Source organism: Buteo buteo, chromosome 21, assembly GCF_964188355.1.
Source record: "Buteo buteo chromosome 21, bButBut1.hap1.1, whole genome shotgun sequence".
NCBI classification, from domain to species: domain Eukaryota; kingdom Metazoa; phylum Chordata; class Aves; order Accipitriformes; family Accipitridae; genus Buteo; species Buteo buteo.
In genome coordinates this window covers 10,152,066-10,173,459 of record NC_134191.1, presented here as the reverse complement: position 1 = coordinate 10,173,459, position 21,394 = coordinate 10,152,066, and the positions used below count along the sequence as shown (strand labels likewise).

At 38.7% G+C, this 21,394-nt stretch overlaps 1 protein-coding gene across 4 annotated transcripts in view; it reads right to left on the bottom strand.

Annotated features, from left to right (window-relative positions):
* The window catches only part of FHIT (fragile histidine triad diadenosine triphosphatase), a 629,524-nt gene that overhangs the window by 139,002 nt on the left and 469,128 nt on the right, over window positions 1-21,394 (bottom strand). For 2 of the 4 annotated variants that reach the window (XM_075052557.1, XM_075052558.1), the window contains 2 exons: window positions 10,634-10,779; window positions 9,721-9,750 (listed from right to left, as the gene is read on the bottom strand). In XM_075052557.1, the coding sequence (XP_074908658.1) occupies window positions 9,721-9,750; window positions 10,634-10,779 (176 nt within the window). The remainder of the gene's footprint in view (window positions 1-9,720; window positions 9,751-10,633; window positions 10,780-21,394) is intronic. The other 2 variants (XM_075052559.1, XM_075052560.1) reach the window with 1 other exon arrangement.

The following is a 21,394-nucleotide window of genomic DNA, read 5'->3' as shown; positions in this document are numbered from 1 at the left end:
GGGAAGGTTTAGAGTGGTTCTCTAGCTCTTCAGGGAGTACTACACCTCACTTGCCTAAAAAAGCACCAGAGTGCAAGCAGCAGAGCATTGCTCAATAGCTGTCACGGAAACAGTAAACCAGAAAACAGCAATGTGGAGTCACAGACCTCTGAAATGCACAACTAGCTGAGATACTGCCTTGTGGAGTCACCACGTGAGCAGCACTGCATAAACTGCAGGTTTTTACTCCCATCGCTACAAGCAAGTGAAAGGAAAATGCAAAATGGTGAGCACCACAGAAGAGGTGCACTGGCATCAATTCTTGTTCAACCTCAGAAACTGCTATTCCAGCAATATTTCCATCACCAGCCAGCGTGGGCTTTTCCTACTGCTAACCAAATGAGGAGGGGCCATTTGATAAAGCTCCCAGAGACTGGATTTTAAAGGCATATTTCAAATTCTTTCAAACTACAGCTTAGCTTTACAGAATGGGCAGTAACCCTGTGTATGAGTGGTCTTGCCAGAGGGCACACAAGCAGCTTTCAGGAGGGATGGAGGAAATGAGTCTTGAGCAAAGGGGTTTGCTTTGTTTTGCAGGAAGCTCTTGGCTTGTCCAGCCTAGCTTGCAATAAGCATGATAAAAAAAACCACTGTAGTAACTAGAATGATTGACTTTTTTTTTTTTTTTAACAGTAAAGATATTACATACTCTTCACCCTGTCATCCTGCCTGGAGCTTGCTGAGCAAGTTTTATTCTATTATTTTAACCTTAGTTTTCCCATTTCTAAATCGTTTCAAGCAGAGGCTTTTCTTTCTCTGAAAGTCTTACATGGGCTAACATGGTGCCGCCAGAACAGACTAAAATGCATGGACTAGATCAGATATACTTGTATTTCAGATGTGCTTAGAATTTCAATAGGTTACAGGACAGTGTAACCACCTACTCTTTCATGTGGTAAAGGAACACAGGGCTGGGAAAGGCCTCCATTCCCTTACTATCACATGCAAAACCAGTACATACGCTCTTTCCCTATTGACATTTTTAAGCGACTCATTCAAGCTGTGCAGCTACAGGTATAGCTTTAAGTAGACAGCTCTTTCATTTTCAGAAGGGGAGGTGACTGCAAGGGAAAAAAACTATGGAGCCAACTTAAAATTTTCTTTATTATTGCATTGATAAGGCAGCCAGGACTCTAATAAGTGGGTTCCCTTTGTCTGGCTGAAACTGGGTCATTAACGTGAGCAAAGCACTGTGATTCTGCCCTTCCCTGGGAGACTCTGGATGTCTCAGCATCCAGTCAGACAGGTACTAAAGTTTAACACAGATCAGTCAATTGAAAATGCCACAAAACAGTTTAAGTGTGGGTAAATGCCTGCTTATAGAAGGCACACCTTGGCTTGAAGAAAAGAACTCTGTTTTGCACATGACCCTTTGACATCCCTTCTAATCTGTGGTCAGCAGAGGAATAATTTTATGGTGGATCTTCAGAGGAAGCAAAAGCAGTACCTGGTAGGTAAGAATGCAAAGACAAATATGCAAAATCACATGAGGCCAGAGCAGTGGCACACAATATTCTGTTATAAAGCATATTAATTTTTAGAAAGAGTTGGTCATAAACCTATTAAACTGAAATCTACCTTTGCAACACTTGCTTAATAAACAATTTTCACCTACTACAAAACACAGAGCAGCATCAAGTTACACATCTGAATTAAACGGGAATGCTTTTGTACATTTCTTGGTGAGTTACATTCTAGTTGAAAGCAATGTTTTGTAACAAAAAAAAACCCAAGACAAAACAAAAAAAAAAAAGAACAAAGCATTCCCTGTTAAATGAAGAGAGGTTTCTAAGATACAAGCTTGACAAAGAGAAAAAGTATTATGGATGAGATGGAGCTTGGAAAGAAATTCATACCTTAGCCACACAAAAATTAATCAGACAGCCTTGGCTGTGCTATTAATGATTTTAGACCTTGTGCATTGTCTGGGATTTCTAGAGGTTTTGCATTTACAGTACAATAGGGTATTTGTAGGACCTGTACTCAAAAGTGGCATTTGATTGATTGTCCATACTCTGAGACAGAGAATGATTTAAATGCAAAACATATTGCTGTAACATGGGAACAAAGAAGTGAAAGATATTTTCTAATTAAAACATAGGATTTTTGATCCTTATCTCAGTCATTGTGGGGCAAATGAAGAACAGTATGTAGAGCAATTCATGGATTTCTCAACACCCCTTCCCATATTGTTTTTGTCATAAAATGCCAATACAGTAAAACAGAAAGCATTTCCAAAAGAGGTTTTGTTTTCAGAAGGAAAAAGTTTTTGTTTCAAAATACCCTGTTATAACATTTTCAGAGGAAAACTTTTCCACCTTTCTGCTAGAAATACTTTCTCATTTTGAAATGTAACTCTGTTTATAGGAGGGAAAAAAAAAAAAAAAAGAAGAAAAAGAAGAGCTTTCAACCTCCCAAGTAAACCCTTCTGAATGACTGATTTGTTCAAGATTCTTCTGTCATGAAAATTGTAAATATCTGAACACATACGGGGGGGGCGGGGGGGAAGTGTATTTAAAATGCTTTTGTCAAAGCAGGAGCAGGCTCTCCTGGAGCTGCACAGAAGGACAGAACATGGGGAGCCCTGGCGGTGTTTAACCCTTCCCTGCAGTAATCAGTCAGGTCACTGTGGGCAGCATGAAGCATCCAAGCACGGGCAGGGCTCCATGGGGCGACTGCTCGCTTTCCACTTGGACTAGCTGCTGGCACAGCCACCTGCAGCCCGGGCCGCTCCCGGGGGGCTTGCAGGGCTCTGCTGACACATGATGTGGCTGCTGGGGACAGGGACAGGCACATCCGTGCTCCCACAGACGTTCCTGAAAGTGCACACACCCTTCATGTTACGCACATGCAAGTACCTTCGCAGGTCTGCCCGCATTACCCGCAGTTTAGCTCTCACCCACTGAACTTTTGGAGAACAAAAAAGTCAGTGGCCAGTGCTCTGCAGGTCTGCTGCTGAAGGGGATCATGCCCAGCAAGGAAAGAGCTAGATGCTGGATGTGGCCAACAGAGCTGCATGACTTTTAATATCTGTACACTAAGGCAATTTAAACAAGCATTTGAGCCTACTTCCTTGCTTATTATAGTTTAATTTAGACAGTATCAATAACTCTGACTAGCTCTGGGGATATTTTTGGAATTCAACTACCTAAAGAGAATATTCATCTAAGAAATCCATATGGCAGGAAAGAAGGGTAGAATTGCTAGTATGGAATAGTAAAATCTTTCTTCTCATTACAATTCTTCAACTTTTATCTTCTGAAATTTCTTTTACTTTCCTCATTTATAGCCACACATTTTTAATCCTGTTTTGCTTTGTTTCTTTACATTCTAGTCCATACAGGCTAGTCTGGTTTTGTCCAGGGACAGAGAATGATATTACAAGTCAGAGGTACAATATGTCATGACATTCACTACCAGAAATTCAAAATCATCCAGATTCAGAACCATCATAATTCACTGCTAAAGAGAATCTTTCAAAAATTTCTGTCCCCATCCCTTCAGGGAACTTCAAAACCCGATATTTCTACATCAGACTTCATTATCCAGGTCATCATTTCAATTTATCAGTGCCTTGGAGCCTTTGGTATTCTCAGCTAGGATGGTGTCATGTCCATCAATCACTAGGCTGTTTCCACATTCCCAATGTTCTTTCATCTCCTTCAGTCTTCAAAAAAACCTCTATAACTTTACATGGGTGTGTACTGGACACGGACACCTTTTACTTTTGTCAACTGTTACCATGTTTTAAGTACAGGAATTGTTCTGTACAAATTATGGGGGCCTTGAGAACCATTTTCATTCTAGGTCCTGCATATTATTATTTGTATTAAGGGAGGGTTTACAGATCCACCAGTGCCTCTTTGAACTATAAGCATGGCAAACAAAAAAGCAATATGATGCTTTTCCTGGAAATCTTATAATTCAATCAACACCTAAATGTTACATGTAATGAACAGGAGTAAGGACCTGACAAAGCAAAGAGGAAATTGGGACTCTAGGGTTATACCCATTAATTGCATCACAGAAAACATAAGTCTGTCCAAGGGACTGAAAGAAGAATTAGACCAACACAAGGCAGATTTTGAAAAGGGCCTTGAAGGGCAAGAATTATTATTTAGAGTGAGTAGAAAACAACAAGCTAGAAAAAGCCGGGGGGGTGGGGGGGGATGGACGACTATATGGATGCCCCTGCTGCTTCCCCAGCTCTGTAAGGGGCAGTATAACCCTAGCTTTGAAAACATACACCACTAACATTCCACCAAAACCCACCCCAATCTAAGCATAGTACCGAAATAGAAAGAAAATTATGAGCTCAAAACAGACATAGCAGCCCTGAGACTACTGAATTTGCTGTACCAATTACCTATCTGCAATATTACATATTCTCCAACCAAATACTATTAGTGTGGTTCTCAAAGCAATTCAAAGAGACTGCTGTACTTCATCAAATCATTTTTGGACATCCCGCAAGCTTTCAAGAGAATCATGTTCTTAATAGTAAAGCAAACGAGACCATTTGTTCACATGTTTCAGTACAATCTGGTTTACAAAAACTTGTTTCTTTCTTCCATTTTTTTTCTACTTGAATTTTTATATTTGTTTAGAAGTAAGAATAATCTTTGCATTTCTCAAACACCAGCTTTTTTTGTTAAGAGAGCAAGAGGTGGTTTCCAATACTCCATTAAACAAGGACTCACATCTGTCAGTCTTCAGGGAAAGCAGGCTCAGGCATCAGAAGTATTGCAGTTAGTGAATTTAATCCTTCTGATGCAATCACTCTGCAATGCGATCTGATTAAATTTAAAGACTCAAACCTGAAGTCCAGTACAGATAAGTAGACAAATAGTATGAAAGAGGAGTCTGCTGTGGGCTTAAATAAACCCTAGACTCACTCCACAGTTCAGGTTAAGATTTCTAAAGAATGCAAACCAGGTGGATTGATTTAACACAGCATTGAAAAACCATCTGGAAAAGAAAAACATGTACATCAAAAAATAATCGTGAGACAATCTTCTTAGTGTAAAATAATTAGTGGAATGTATGACATATAAAATAGATTTCTGCACATATACCCACACTGCCACCATCAGCCTCACTTTCTCATTTATTCAGGTGAATCTGTAATTGGCAAACAGGCACTTACTCATGGATAACAGTGGAGGTGCTGAGCTGCTGGAGACTTTGACACCGCTGCAAAATAGAGTATGTGTTCATATGTGTTTGTGCAATGGACACTTACTGTGCAATATTATCTTGTCTCTACAGATAAATTAGTTGCATCATGCTCCTGCCAGCTTGATTTGTTTAGCCTTTACGCAGTACAGAGTACATGGAGTTTCTTGTGATTGAATCTCACACAAAAGGTAAACCTGAGAGTTTATTCTACACTATGCTATACATCCACCAAGGCAGCTAGAGTGTTTGCTGACTTGATGTTGAAAAGAAGGCTATAAAATATACCAGGAAAATCTTGAAACGTCACTCACTTGACATAGCAATAAGAGCCCTGCATTAAGATGCAGAGCTGATTTCCCTGATCCATGAAATTGCCTGGATATTTAAGGCATTCTCAAACAGAACCAGCATGAAACTCACCCTCCATTCCTGGCACAAGGACACCGTGGGTTTTGTGTTCTCCAAGAAAAACAGAGCTCAAAATTGCAGATATAAATATTCTTTAAGAGAGGACCTAAACACATTTCCTTCCTTTCTCAAATAAGAAGTAGTAAGTATTCAAAACATCTTTAACACTGGAAGATGGTTATGCTTGCTGACACACTCCTCAGAAATGCTCAGTTTCTCTCTTGTGAGTTGGTGCAAGAACCTCTTACAATAAAACACAAAGTGTGCCAGTCTGTGACCACCTTTGGAGAGGGACATGTGTCCCTCTCATAAATAGGTGACAGGGCTGGAATAGGCACAATCTGTGGACAGCTATGAAAAAGATTATGAAGCAATATATTGTATTATTTTATGGTCTGAGACCTGGGATACAGTTTAGAATTCCTTAGCAAATGTATATTCCCAGCTGCTAAAGGGTAAGAAAAGACCCACCTACACTTCCAAACTATTGGTGAGCTGAGAGTCAGGTATAATTTCTTCCAAAGACCCATCCAATGCAAACATGCAGACTGCAATAATGGGGGAATTTGAAAGGACCATAAGCTTCCCTAGAATGCTGTCCTGCAGGCTCTGCTAGCTTAGATTCAAAGGAGGACAGTATCCACAGAGTACAGCAATAGTGGAGATATACGTTAGATTATAAACAGCTACCCATTAGGTAACTAGGAAGGTTGTAGTCCAAGAGGCACCACTAAAGTATCCTGACACCGCAGTACATGGTACATCTGACTGAAACCTGCACACACCAGCAGGTTTCACACCAGCACAATGAACATGTAACATTGGCAGACAACCTTGTCATTGATTTCTATCCAAAATGACACTGAAAGGGTAATCTCCTTTAAACCTGGTGCATACATTACACATATAATTTTTGGCAAGTATATTATATATAATTTTCAGCAAAGAAAGATCCGAGACTCATACTCAAACTGAGGCCCAAGAATTTTCTTGGACATGGATTATCATTCCTTCTTGTTGACAAAGAAAGAGAATTTCCTAATCTTTTTCAGATAAAATTTCTCAGTCAGGTTTTGTCTTCAGCTAGGCTGATAGCTCTTCCAATTTTGTAGTAAAGCTTTGCACTGACCAGTTTAACAGCCAGTATACTTCCCCTGCTTCCTGTAATTCTTTTCCTACATAGCACATACAGTAGCCTATATTTATACAGGTATACAGAATTATAGAAATATGAATAGAAAGGACTCTTGAAGCCATCTGGTATGTGACCCTGTTCAAAGCCAGATCAGCTACACCTAATTAGCTGCTGACATATGCTTGCCTACCCTATTGAAACAGAGTCTCCACAAAATCCCTTAGATATTTACAGTGATGCTTTGCTATTCTTACTATTAGAATGTTTTTCTAATGTTCAGTCTGTTCCAGAAATTTTAATTAAAAGTGCTTTTAGAGAAAGACAGGATTATTATGCATTCTGATACAGGAAGAAAAACGCATACAGAAAAACATGACACATGGAATTTAAGGTTTGTAAATTATTTGTAGATCACATAGGTAGTTTTTCAAACTTTCTGATTCAAAACAGTTTAAATGCAACCAGCTAGTTATGTATCCACCCTATTGTTCACTTTAAAGAAGATCTTGATCATAGTAATTTCTTCCCCAATTCAAGTTTTGAAAGCTCTAAGTTCTCTGAAGAAAATAGTTGTTGGCACTTTTGGATGATAAACATCCCAAAGTGATGATGATAAATTACAGTGTTGCCCAATGATGCAGAAAAGTAGAGAAACGCAAACTGCTAACCTCTGATTTATGAATACACACTCTTTATTACAGAGTCTAGGGGTTCACAGCTGTAAGAGCAGGTCATTTTCATCTCATTGCTTATTAAAAGTGTGAGAAGCAAGAACGAAGGGTGGCTACCATTTTGCAATGTATTGGATAGATTAACACTTAATGTGCTTTGTCTCAAGTACAAATACAAAATGATACAGAATTTCTTGCCTTTTTAAGGCCTACATAAGCATTTGTTATTCTTCACAATCACAAAGGATGGGATTTTTTACATCTAGTTTTGCTCATTCATATTAGCAAATTTTCTCACATTTTAATATCATAATTTCTATAAACCTTTTCTTTACACAGAAAAAACCCCGTTCGTCCAAGACACTAAAAGAAATCCTGTGATCTGCTTGTTAACACATGTTGATGTTAATGACAAAATTTACTTTGGAAAGTATTTAAACTGAGACTTTCACCTACCAACCAACAGGCATTCCCAGTGAAAACCACCCAATGCACCCTAAGTCACGAACCGAAGAATCTGTTTTGTCACAGTACTGAAGTAAATAGTATTACATTCCTTCATTACTCCTCAGCTTCTCAAAGCTTGGGGATTTTCTAATTTCATCTTCTCTCTCTCTATTACCTCTCTGTTAAATATTCAAAGCAGGCAACAAAAAGGAGTAGGAAAAATAAAGTCAATACAGCAAATTGGAAAGAAGTAAAATATTTCTCTATGCCATCATTTGGTTGTTACAGTTGTCTTAACCCAAACAGCTTCTTTGAGACATCTAATTTGATATCACAAAGTGCTAACCCATAGCCATATTTGACTTTCCTTTGATTCCAAATGTAAACAATAGCCTTTATCTAATGTTCAGGCATATAATCTAACTACACATGCATTTGCATTATGAGGCAGTGAAACATGGCTGGAGACCCATCTTGGATGTTATTTATGTTATTACTCAAGTGGAGGCTATAATCATAAATCTTTCTCTTCCCCTCCCCACCACCCCCACCCACCCACCCCACCCCGTTTTTGGGTTTTTTTTCAGAAGTACACTGCACAAGCTCAAATACAGGCTGGGCAGAGAATGGATTGAGAGCAGCCCAGAGGGGAAGGACATGGGGGTGCTAGTTGACGAGAAGCTCAAAATGACCCAGCAATGTGCATTTGCAGCCCAGAAAGCCAACCGTATCCTGGGCTGCATCAAAAGAAGCGTGACCAGCAGGTTGAGGGAGGTGATTCTCTGCCTCTACTCTGCTCTCATGAGACCCCACCTGGAGTACTGCATTCAGCTCTGGGGTCCCCAAAATGAGAAGGACATGGAACTGTTGGAATGGGTCCAGAGGAGGGCCATGAAGACGACCAGAGGGCTGGAGGACCTCTCCTATGAGGATAGGCTGGAGAGTGGGGGTTGTTCAGCCTGGAGAAGAGAAGGCTCCAGGGAGACCTTATAGCGGCCTTCCAGTACCTGAAGGGGGCCTACAAGAAAGCTGGAGAGAGACTTTTTACAAGGGCATGTAGTGATAGGACAAGGGGTGGTGGCTTTAAACTGAAAGAGGGTAGATTTAGACTAGGTGTAAGGAAGAAATTCTTCACGGTGAGGGTGGTGAGGCACTGGAACAGGTTGCCCAGAGAAATTGCAGACGTTCCCTCCCTGGCAGTGTTCAAGGCCAGACTGGATGGGCCTTTGAGCAACCTGCTCTGGTGGAAGGTGTCCCTGCCCAAGGCAGTGGGTTTGGGACTACATGATCTATAAGGTCCTTTCCAACCCAAACCATTCTATGATTCTATGATACACTTAAAATCTGTTTTTAAGCTTCACTGGCTCCATTACATTTGAACTTCAGCAACAAGAATGTGATATGAATATGTAGAGAGAAAGCATAGACAAAAGGTATATTTTCATAATGTGGTTTAGTTTAACTGTTCCTATAATTAGCTACAACTCATTAAGCAATAAAAAGACAAACAACAAGATTATGAATGGAAGGGCAATATTTTCTCCATAAAACAAACAAAAAACTTAAACAGATGCCTCTTTTCTAAGGCTTTCCTTACATAAATACACCCAGCAGCTTAGAAAAGAGATTTTCATGATGGAAAATTTTTGTCTAGAAAGAAAAACGGTAAACATTATCCTGTGCAATTTCAATAAAAAGTATTTACAGCTATTGTACACCTGGGATTTTTTCATCTCAAGGATAAAATAACAATACAGAAATGGTCTGCAGATGACTGGCTTTGATCTTTTATTAGTTCTTATAATTGTCTCTTAATTTGTATTCTGCATAATAAGCACTCACCTTCACCGTTTGTCCAGCTTCAGGGCCATCCTGTAAGCAAAGGGAGAAGTCTCAGGTTAGAGGAACAAGGATCACACAGGAATTCAGAAATCTTACTCAACAATCATTTACATCCAATTTCAGTGTATGTTAATTTAGCATATTTTCCTGGGGACGATTCAACACAAAGTTTGGGGACAAGGCACCTTTCCATATCAGGCCATGGCAAAGTGAGAAACTGTATCTTAGACCACAAAAATGATAGTTGTTATTTTTCATTCTTTCAGATCATATTTTTGAAGAGCTAGTAATAGATTTCTGATCCTTGTGAATATAAAATCAGAAATATAAGTGAGAATTTAATCAAAGCATGCTTGCTTAAATTCTTATTCTAATGAAATGGGCTTAGTCTCCTGATTTTCTTTAAACAGAGCTCTTTTTTGGTATAAAAACACCCAGCACAAATAACTGAATGGTCAGAATTGAGAACATATTTACATGGCTACTTCTCCCTGCCTGCGTATAAATAGCTGTAAGCAGGAATTACCTGTTTCCATCACAAGCAGTGGGTTACCTGGTGAATGGAGAGATGTGGCTGCCTTCTCTAGGTCAATCCTGCAAACACTCCTTTGAAGAAAGAGTATTTGCTGAAATACAAGCAAGCAAGCACTGTGTTTGGGAGAGTTCGCAGGCTTATTCCGAAGTTTTGCAGTTATTAGTTATCCACACTTTTCTGCTGGTTTGCCTTTTAGGTTTTCACAATGGCAAATCTGGCAGACTGCAATGCAGTTATTGTGCTTCTTTTTTATTATTATTATTTTGCATTTATTGCCCCTTGAAGTTTGAATGTCCTTTTGTCATTGGACTAGCGAAGAAGGTTGAAAGCTTGATAAAACAAACCATTAAACCTTTTTTAGTTGACTGGTTTACAAACCTGAATTGAAATGGTGAGCGAGGTGCCACAGAAGTGCTTCTCCACCACACTGCCAACCCTTTGTGCCATACAAAATAAATCGGCCACTTCCTCAGGACACAAGTCACGGAAACGCTCCACCGGCCGCAGAGGACAAACAAGGACATCTGAAGGTGGTATTGTCAAGGCACAAACACAAGTCTGAGTGGTACAGAAAGACAAGTGTCTCAATCCCTAGTCTGCAACCTGCTTCTGATCCCCTTTGAAGTGCCTAAACTCTTCCTCTCCAAGGATTACAGCAAGAGCAACTAAAACATAAGGCTAAATACAGAGGATCATATGATGCTTTGTTCAGAAGAAGTTTCCTCAGATATGGGCAAAATGACTGAACTAGGGTCCATATGTTATTACTGACACATCTAATGGAAAGCAAAGTTTTCATAGACTCAAAGTTACCATTTTGATGGAGAGATGCTCATATTTAACACCTCTGAAAGTCAGAGAAATTTCTTTTTGTGATTAAAAATGGAGGAAAGCCAAAGGAATTTAAGATGGCTTTCGGTGGGTGACCTGAGACAGCAGTTTTACAATGCTTTTCCACATATGTGGTATGTATTTTTGAAAAATCTTGATCTTACACCTCCAATTTTAGGTACCTAAATGTGAAAAGCTGACACTATGCTGAAAATAGGAGATCACTTATTTCTACATCACGTTAATTACCATTCACAAGGAATGCTCACCTGTTACAACTATTATATGTTTGTAGAAATACATTAAAATAATTAAGACTATTCCCTTTTAAGAGCGGTGTTCACAACATTGTAAATATACTTTGATTTTATTCTACCTTGGTGACTGCACTTCGTGAGTCAGTGAAATGAAGCTATAAAATAAACAAAGGAAGTACACAGACGCTATTCACAGTCATCTGATCTGCTGTGTTCACAGAAATTCATAATTGCTATGATTCCTCACTTGAAAGTCAATTTTGTAACATTATTAATAGGGTCCAGAATTCTTAGCAGAGCCTCAGTTGTGTAAATCCAACAAGCAAGTACTTGAGACTTGATTCTTGTTTCAATTCCCTGCAGACAGGATTTTTTTCTGACTTACAGTACTGTGTTTGCAGAATAAAGACCTCAAAATCACCTTTAACACCACTTGAACTTTCATGACCAAAGGCTATGAAAATTAACAACTTCTTATTTTTTTCAGTATTAAAACAAGTGTTCAAAGGACTATTTGAAGAAAATTAAGTTCCATGTCATTGTATTACCATCATTTTTATTTTTACTGCATCTTGAAGCCTGCAGGTATTCAGGAATATTCTCTATACTCCAGGAAAGGTAACTAGGAGATGCTCTGTAGTTAACAGGTTCACACAGAGGTTACATCAAACTGATTTTCAACAACCGCATGAGACGTTTGAAATAAAGAAAGATTAATACATGCAAAAGATGATTTATTTCCATAAACATAGAGACAACATGTTTACATTCACCAAGTTTATTATAGGAATCGCATTTATAATTCTGGTTGGAGAGAAAAACAGACATTTTCTGGAAGTAAAGAAGTAGGGGCAGGTTTTGATCATTTTTTCAGAGTCCAGATGAGGATAGACAAGATTGCAATGGATATTTGCTAAAGCGGGAGCAGATTTTTCAAGTGAGCTCCACAGCTAGCAGCTCCCAACAGAAAAGGAGAAGACTGGCCCCAGCTGCAGGTGTTAATCTGCTTTGAAAATCTGGCTGTCATTTTTTTTTCAGTACAGCATCAGCTATGCCACCACTATTCTGTTTCTCTTGTTACAACTTATAGCATTAAAATTTAAGAAAGGAGAAATATGTATTTAGAAAGCAGGTACTTGGAAATAAACCAATCCTGGACAGGGACAAAAAGCCTAGTTTTGTGGTTTTTTAGTCCTAAAATGTTGTGCCTCTTGGCAAGCTACCGGGCGTAATAAAACTCCTGTAATTTATTTGTGCCTTCCCAGCACACTGTACAAAGCACCTCCATAAAGGATGCTATTGGCTGAACTTAGTGCCCAAGGGAAGAGCTGGAAGCTTGCTTGGCAGACCTGATTTCCATACCAGGAATAAAGGAATAGAAAGACTAATTAATTTTACTCATAAAAAGGAAATCCATGTCAACACTAAAACAGGAAAAAGGACATTCGTTTAATCTGAGTTCATTTTTCAAAAAGGAGAGAAGGGAAGCTTTTACCCTTAGGGCATCTGATACTTAAGTAGATAATTATCCTTCTTCTGCAGCACTGCTTTATTATCATGGGTCAACGAACCATTTATAAATGAAGAATTTCCCCTCACTTACCTCTAGCAAAACTGCTGCTTACGTTAAGACAAGTTTCCTTTTCTCCTTTAGAATTTTTTCCCAGCAGTTTCCCACCCTCTCAGACTTGCACATGCCTCACCAGAAATTGTTTGTTCTCTAGCTATCTCAGGGCCACAGCCACAAGTATGAATTTTTGCATTAATCGTGGTTTCTACAACCTTATATTAACACTAGTACTTGCCGCTGTGATGCATTGTGAAAAACATGGGCTAAAAGCTGCTTGCGAGAGCTTTTGTTTCCATAGCACGTAGCAGAGGGAGGGAGTGCGGTGTGAGTGCTGGTTGTGACCAAGACAGGACATCTGTTTTCTCTTAATTCTGTCACTAATCTGCTCTGTCATTTGGGCAAGTTGTCTCCGTACCTCTCTCTGTCCTCTCCCACACTTCATGTGTCTTATCTGCTTAGATAGCATTTGCCGGTTGGTGCAATGGTTATTTTCTTATTAAGCCATGAGGCTCTCCGTTCATGTGGGGCCATGAAGCACTCCCTCAATATCAAACAATGTGCCCATAAAAAACCATGTCATTCTGCAAAAAGGATTTTCACTTCCTCCTTACTTTACTGAGACTCATTTACAACTCAAACTAGATTTTAACCATATTTCTGTCTTTGAATGTGATAAATAATTCAAAGGCACAATCACACACTGGAGCATCTTTACTGAACTTTCCATCATTTCAAAATAATTCTACAAAGAATAACGATAGAAATTCTGAATCAGAGCTAAATTAACATGAGAATGTAATTAGGACAACATTCAAGTTATATTTAACTATGAATATATAAAAAGGCAAATGTTAAAATGAATTCATGGGTTTGAGGTCATTAAGAAAACAACCATCCACTGCAACTTTAAATTACAGTTTTTAACTACAGTTTTTAACACTAGGATAGTTTTTAACTTTATATCCTGGTCAGATTTTAATCTGGATAAATGCTCTATTCACCTCAAAATTCTTCCTAAGTTTAAAATTTGTTAAACTGTTCATTGCTTTCTGCAGTTACGCACTGCAAACACTGCTATGAACTACTGATGTGCTTCAGGTGACTGTGTATTAAAGATACAAGTGAAAGTGAGTCTGTACTTACGTCTACATGCAATTACTCCTCAGACAGAAGCATCTACTGCCATCTGAGATGCCTCGGGGCATCCAGCTGCCACTCCAGAATGGCAGGAGTCTCCCATATGCCCTGTGTCATATCTGTCAGCCAGGTGGGAAGCCTGAGTCATCTTAGGGTATCCGAAATGGCAGTAGGTGCCTATGTTAGGGCAACAGCCCCCACCTTTATAGGCTCAGCAGGACAAGGGGCTGATAGCCAGCAGACGTGCTGCATGACTGAAGACAGCATTCTGCTTTCAGAAAGTTTGAACTTTATGTTTCCTCTCTCTAACCACCATAATTAATAATTTCATGATTTCTTCATTCATTCTAAACTGCTACTGACTGATGAAGCTTCTATTTTTAAGCTTTGATGTGAACAGCTGTTATTTCCTTCAAATCCTCTGAGTCAGTCCACATCATTAGAGTATGTGCAATTTAATATGTCAGCTTCTCCATTTTAAGGAGTGGAAAACCTCTACACCTTATTATAAACTGTGGTCGTACATTCCTCTCTCTAGATCTTGCAGGAATCTCTCAACAGCCTTAATTTTTTCTTAATACCTAAATATGCACATGAATCAATATGCATACCCTCACACACACTAAAAGCTCCATTAAAGATTTATTAAACAATTAGGAATGTTGGTATTTTCCAAAGACTACCAGTAGATAGTAGACTAAAACTCCAGGTATATCACTGGAAGCGCATAACCATAAAGTAGCAGTAGAGCAACAGTGGATCAAACCCATTACCCTCAAACTGAGCTAAAACCTAAGGATGACCTATGATTTCAGCAAAATCACTTGTCCTTATATACTGGGCACAGCAGACCACTCCCTGCACAACCTTGGGCGGGTTGTTTAATGCACCAAAACCCATGAGCCTCCTCCATAATTCAAATGAACAGCCTCTGCCTGTTAGTCTGTTAAAATTATAACCTGTTTGGAAAAGCTCAGACTCGTGGCCAAGCAAGCATACACAGTTCAACAAGTTTCTACACACCAGCAGAGCAAGGATGCTGAAACATATGTGCCAGCTCTCAGCCCTTAACAGTCAAGGTTGCACACATTTCTATAAATCTCTTTCACTCTTTCATTGACTTCTTAGACCACAATAACTGGAGCCCTTTGAGACTGGCATTCAGAGGCATTTACTGCAATGTGGTTCTGCAATGGGCACCTGGACACTGTCAAAGCTATGTTCAGTTGTGCCAAGCACAAGTACAAATTCCCCATGTACATCTAAAGTATTTAAGGATATGCACACACCGGAGATTATGGGTCACTACTGAAAAGTGAGCGTTTGTTAACTGCATAATGACTAAGTTGATCAGACAGAAAGGGCTCAGATTCTAGAAGAAAAGCAAAACACATGGCCAACATCTGCATGCTGACCACTTCAATGCAATTTTCTTTCCACTAATACACATAAAGTGGAGGCTGAAATTCAAAGGCATGGTAGCAATTTTTATTTTCTTTATCTCAATTTTGACTTTGAAGGTTAAATTATTGTAATTCTGTATTTAAGGTCTAAGCCAGACTTTGTTCCCTTCCGTGGGATTCTGATCAACCCCACAATGTGCCCATTATAAATTTTCAGACACAACTACCAAGGTACACATGTTCTGTAGTTCTGAAATGTTGGAAAAATGGCCTTTAGGGGGGTCAAAAAAAAAAAGAAAACCAAAAAAGGAAACCCCAAAGAGGTTAAAATTCCTTTTATGTGACAAGCTTTAGAACTAAACACAACTTTTTCTTGGTTAAGTCCATTAGTTTGCTATATAGAAAACATACTTTCTGTTTTGACTTTTGTTTTATTCCTGAATTTGAACTTCAAACAGAACAATTCAAAGCTTTGTAAAGGAAAAAATTAAAGGCTCTCCAGGTACTGACATTCTAACAATAGGAATAAAGTTCTTTTTCTTTTTCTTGTCTTTTTGAGGAACCAGTTAAAAACATTAAAATTGACAGGTTTTCTTAATATGTGAGGCTTTAAAAGAACAAAATACAAGGGGGAAAAGGCAGAATATCTAAAAGTGAAAGGGTAATTGCTTCTTAATGAAGCTCTTCGGTTTGACCAATATTGTTAGTTTTCTAAACCATTTGTTACAAAAGGTTTTAACTTAGGAAAATTATTTATTTTCAATGTGTAATATGGTCAGGAAACCAGCTCACATTGGGATCAAAATACTGTTCCTGTTCAGGAGACTTTTTCAAAGATTTAAAAAAGACTTCCCTTTCACAACAGCACAAGAGTCAAAATCTCAAAAAAAAATTAAAAATATATTCTAAAGATGAAAAGTAGTAGTTAATAAAATTTCCAAGATTTTTAAAACTCCTGAAATATCTATTTTAGCATTCTAACATTTTTACATAAAAGGCAGTTTAGTTAGCAAAAATTTTCCCTAGTAATTTAAGTTTGTGAAACTCATCAAAACTGACTTTTTCATTAATATTTTGGGTTTGACTAACCTCTTTTCATAAAAAAAAAAAAAAGTGTCCCAAACTATGGTACCTATGGAGACTTAATAATCCTTCATGTATTTCATAAGCTTGGGTGAATAATTTAAAGCACAGTAGCCTCTGCGTCTCCCTCCTGGCTGAAAACACCCCAATCATTTACAGAGCAACTCTCAGCAAGAACTCCTGCCTTGGAGATCAGGGCTTTGCTCACTGTAGGATTAATACAGACTGTAGCACCATGGATACTGCTACCATCTCTTTCTAACAGCAGGAAGCATTTGAGAGACAAGTAGACATAGGGTCACTTGAACACGAGACTGCTAAGAGGCCAGTTCAGCCCTCACTGAGGTGGGAAGACAGTACCTTGGTGGATGCTGGGAGCTCAGAGGCCAGAAGAACCAGCTGCAGAAGACTGCGAGAAATTATTATTTCTAACAATCTCATGTGTCTGTATGAAAGACCACTTCTGCATATCCATAAGCTGGCTGATGGGAATGCAGAAATAATGGGCTGTGGGGAGCTGGGTGAGGGATTATTCTTTTCTTATACTCTGTTTTACATGAATTTGCATCTAGTGCCCCAAGCAGAGAGAATCAGTCAGACGAAGCTTCAGCTATTAAAACTCACCACAACGTTGTCCTCAGTTTCAACTGAGGAGTGTAAGCAGGGGTACTGAATTCATCATTGCATCTAAGCAGAAGTTTTCTTTGTTCAAAAGCTCTAATTGCTAACAGAAACAAGTCCCATAGCTCAGAAAAAACACAGGAGAATGCATGACTAATAAAATTAATATAAGTGAAAAACAACTGCCAGTCGTTTATCTTTTTTCTGCCCTTGAACAATTCTTCACATTTTGAAGGCTACGGGAATCCTTCTTCTCTACACAAAGAAAACAATAATGGTTCCACAGACACTACCAATAGGAAGAGTTAAGAAGGAAGCAAAAACAACTGAAATAGTGCATGCATGTACACATACAAGGCATCAAAAAGCCTTTAAAAATGAATCAAATGTGTATCTGCTTCATTAGGACAATACATCAAGGCAACCATTTAGTCCCCACTAAACTCACTGAATTAGGAAGTACATAAAACTGTAGTAATGCAAGAACTGACGTCTTCCCCCCAGGACAAATCTTATTCAATAAGACAGAGTGACTCACTCTTTGAAGGAAATCTGTAGAGGCTATTTGGACTAAGAGTGAGCATCTCATAATAGGAAAAGGTGGATGAGCACTCTTTAGCGGGTTTTACATGTAGAACTGGTTTTAAATATATTTCAGAAGGCTGCTTTGGTACAATACAGGAAACAGTACATTGTAGAGCTTGCTAGTTTGGGAGGAAACCTAGCTGTGAACGATAAAAATGATTAAGAACCAATGAAAATGCAATAAAATTACAATAAAAACTTAAAAATTGCTTCAGACTATTAAAACCACACACGACACATTTTTTTTAATCTTGCTATGCCACATCTTAGCATTAATAAAAAAAGTCATGAAGATAAGACAAATTATCTAAACACAGTTGATCTTGATAAGGCAGCTCAGTACATGTTTACACTAATACAGAAGACCAGATTTATGCAATGAAACAGAGAATTAGCGGTTCTGGTGGAACCAAGAGCAATCAGTGTAAATCTTTGACATGGATCTCTCTGCACTGTTAGTGTTTTAAGACCACACTGCAGCTTTTATAGTGTGGGTTTTTTTACTCTACCTGATCTTCTCACCCCACTGAAGCTACTTAAAATAATTCTTCATGTCAATGAAATGTGCAATAGTTCCAAGATATGAACAATAAATATTATTTTATTTTTTCTGTAGAAAAAAAAAAAGTCAATACATCTAATTTAAATATAGATATGGCTTATAGTCTAAATCACGCTAGGTAGCACACCAAAGTACAAAGTACTGCTACTCAAAGTACAGTGACTCCACAAGACAGAGGGCCGCAGCAGGGAAATGTGAGATTCAGAACTGTTCACTTTTCATTTTAAACAAGCCTTTCATATATTTGATATTCCCTTTAAATGCCTTTAGGGTATGTCAAGTAGGTCACTAAAAGCTCAGTTCCTCATAGCAAGTGGCATTTTACTGTAGGATTCATCCTTTTCTGCTAGCTACTGACCTCAGGGGCAGCCTTGGGCAATAGCAGGTGCCTAAGTGGAACCACAGTGAGAACAGCCATGGGAGAGTTTGTGGCTCGGAAACATGCCTCTGATCCAAGTTTTATTGGGTAGAAATGTACTGCAGACCTAAACTTACATTTGTACCAGGAATCATGATCACATTCTAGAATCATATTAGGCTTTTGATCCTGGAAGGCCCAAAAGCAATAACCAGTGGCCAAACTGGAAAGGTAGAAGTCCCAATTTGAAAGGACTTCATCTACAACTGCTATGATGCTCCGAGAAGATCCTGTAAAGAAATACTTCTGTACAACAACCCATTTCAGCTAAGAACTACATCTGTATTGCTCGGGATGATATAACCTACTTGAAATATATGACAAAACTATTAATAATTACATGAAGCTACACAAATATACCAATTATAAATGTACAAGACCACTGAAATAAACAGCCATACCTGAAGCTGAACAGAAGACACAAAACAACACTTGGGGTGCAACACTCAAAAACTGGTTTTTTGGCCTAAACATTGGAGCAACAGCATTTGCCATAGAAACTAATATGTTCATGCAAAGCAGCTCAGCAGCTGTAAGTCTTGTCCAAATGACCTGCACCACCAGAAAACTGCACTGAATTCAATTCACCAAACTTAACCCTGCTGGAATTACAACATGTCGTTGCAAAGCCTCATTTCAAACACAGGAAGTAAGCTCACGATCCAACCTCTCCACCTGAGAATATGAAACAACTTGTGAGAAAACACTTCAGCATTGAGTCTTAATTAAAGCTGTGGCACCATCATATTAAAAAAAATAATGTGATCATTATGAAGTTATATTCTAACTCATGATTCAGGAACTATAATGAGGGAATAATTAATTACTAAATATTAGTTATGACAAATTTACTTTCTCGCAATTTATTGGATGCCATATTCCAGGCATTAAGTTTTATTGGAAACAAGATTTAACCTGGTAGAAAGACACCATAGAATGTGTTGGGAATTAAGGTTCTGTACAAACCATAAGCATTATTGACATTGTTGTCCCTGGTAGTTGAGTGTGCAATCTTTTTTTCTGTTCTGGGCATCTATGGTGGGAGACAGCAATAAAATAAACAGACAAATATTTGGTGAATCTCCCTGGGATTCATCTTGCCTAATTTTAAAGGTAAATTCCTTTGACTGACAGAGCAAACCACTGGATTTGGAACTGTGAAAAGCCAGTGCTTTATGGCAATGTTGAAGTACCTTGCTGCATAGGAAGCTTCGCTCCTCCAATTCTCTTCTGTTTTCCCCAGAATTAAATTATTTCAAGGAAGGTTCTGTCGGACCTGCTGCTGGACAAGGTGATAACATCCACTTTCTCCAGCTACCTCTCAATGGCAGATGATCAAGAGCTTTATACATACTCTTTGTAACTCTGCACTAACTCTATGCTGAACAGCATAGAGAAAGATGAGCCTGTGGTACATGTGCCAGACCAACAGTGCCTTCATTTCATAACCAGTGAAGCATCAGCTGGAGGAATGCTGTACAAGATCAATTATCAGAGTATCACAGGGGACAATGAATACGTTTGGATAATCAAGGTTTCAGGTAATGAAGGTAATTTTGAATGTAATTGATAGATAATGAGGAACATGAATAACAGGGAGTTTTGGAAAACTGAATTTGGATAATTCAGACTGTCTTACACGAAGTGTATTCCTCAAAGAATATTGTAATATATGCTGGGATTTTCAAAGTTTTTAAATGGAATAAACCACCTGATTCCCATTAATTTCTCAGAAGTGGTTTTCTACCTAGTTCTGTTAGGGCATTCAGAAAACCACTCTGATTAAAGTCAATGGAGAGCTGTGTTTGTCTTAAGCTGGAAGCTCTCATGGCATATTTTGCATGCTTAGTTACTGAAATTGCTTCTAAAGCAACAGAATGGGCTATGCTGTTCCAGGGAACTATTCCATGAGAGCAGAATGAGCCTAAATTACAGAGGAGAGAAAGAAACTCTCTTACAAAAAAAGAAATGCCCTCTGATCCTCTTGCAGGAATGGCTTAGCCCTCCATAAGAACATCAGCACTTTTAGGAACAGTCTGAAAAACAAGAGAACCTTCTATCTGCCTTATGAAAGAGCTGTTCAGCACACTTGCACAGCAGAAAGGCAAATCATAGTGTCTTTGCCCTGCAAGATCACATCTTTGCTGCTGCACCTAAAAATAAATCTGCCAGTGTATTTCCATTAGTTCTTTTGAATGCTTAAAATTGCAAAGTCCATGATAAAGAACCTAGATGAGTATCTTTACTGCATTGGCAAATACACAGTTGAAGTGGGTGTAGTAGAGAGATGACTTTGCATGTAAAAGAGTTTATTATTGTTTTTGCAAATGTTATGACTTCTTTGCTGTTTAGCAGGACCTACTGGAAACAGTACTGTTGTCATCCAAAGGAGTTCTACATTATTCACCAGGGAAGCCCAGGAGCGTGCACATACCCCTCCAGGCATTCAGAACACAGGTGGTGACCCTTAGAAATGTTAATAGTTGGAGGACATGGACACTGAAATGGTAAACAAGGGAAATGTAACTGGGTGCTGATAGAGGTATTTCAAAACAAAGAGGAAAATAGCAATAGCCTCTTCCACAGTTTATGTGTCTGGGGATTAAAACAACTAGTGCAGCAAAGCAGGGAATCAGCCTTTACTCAGCTGCAGTAGAGGGAAAGGTGGGGTG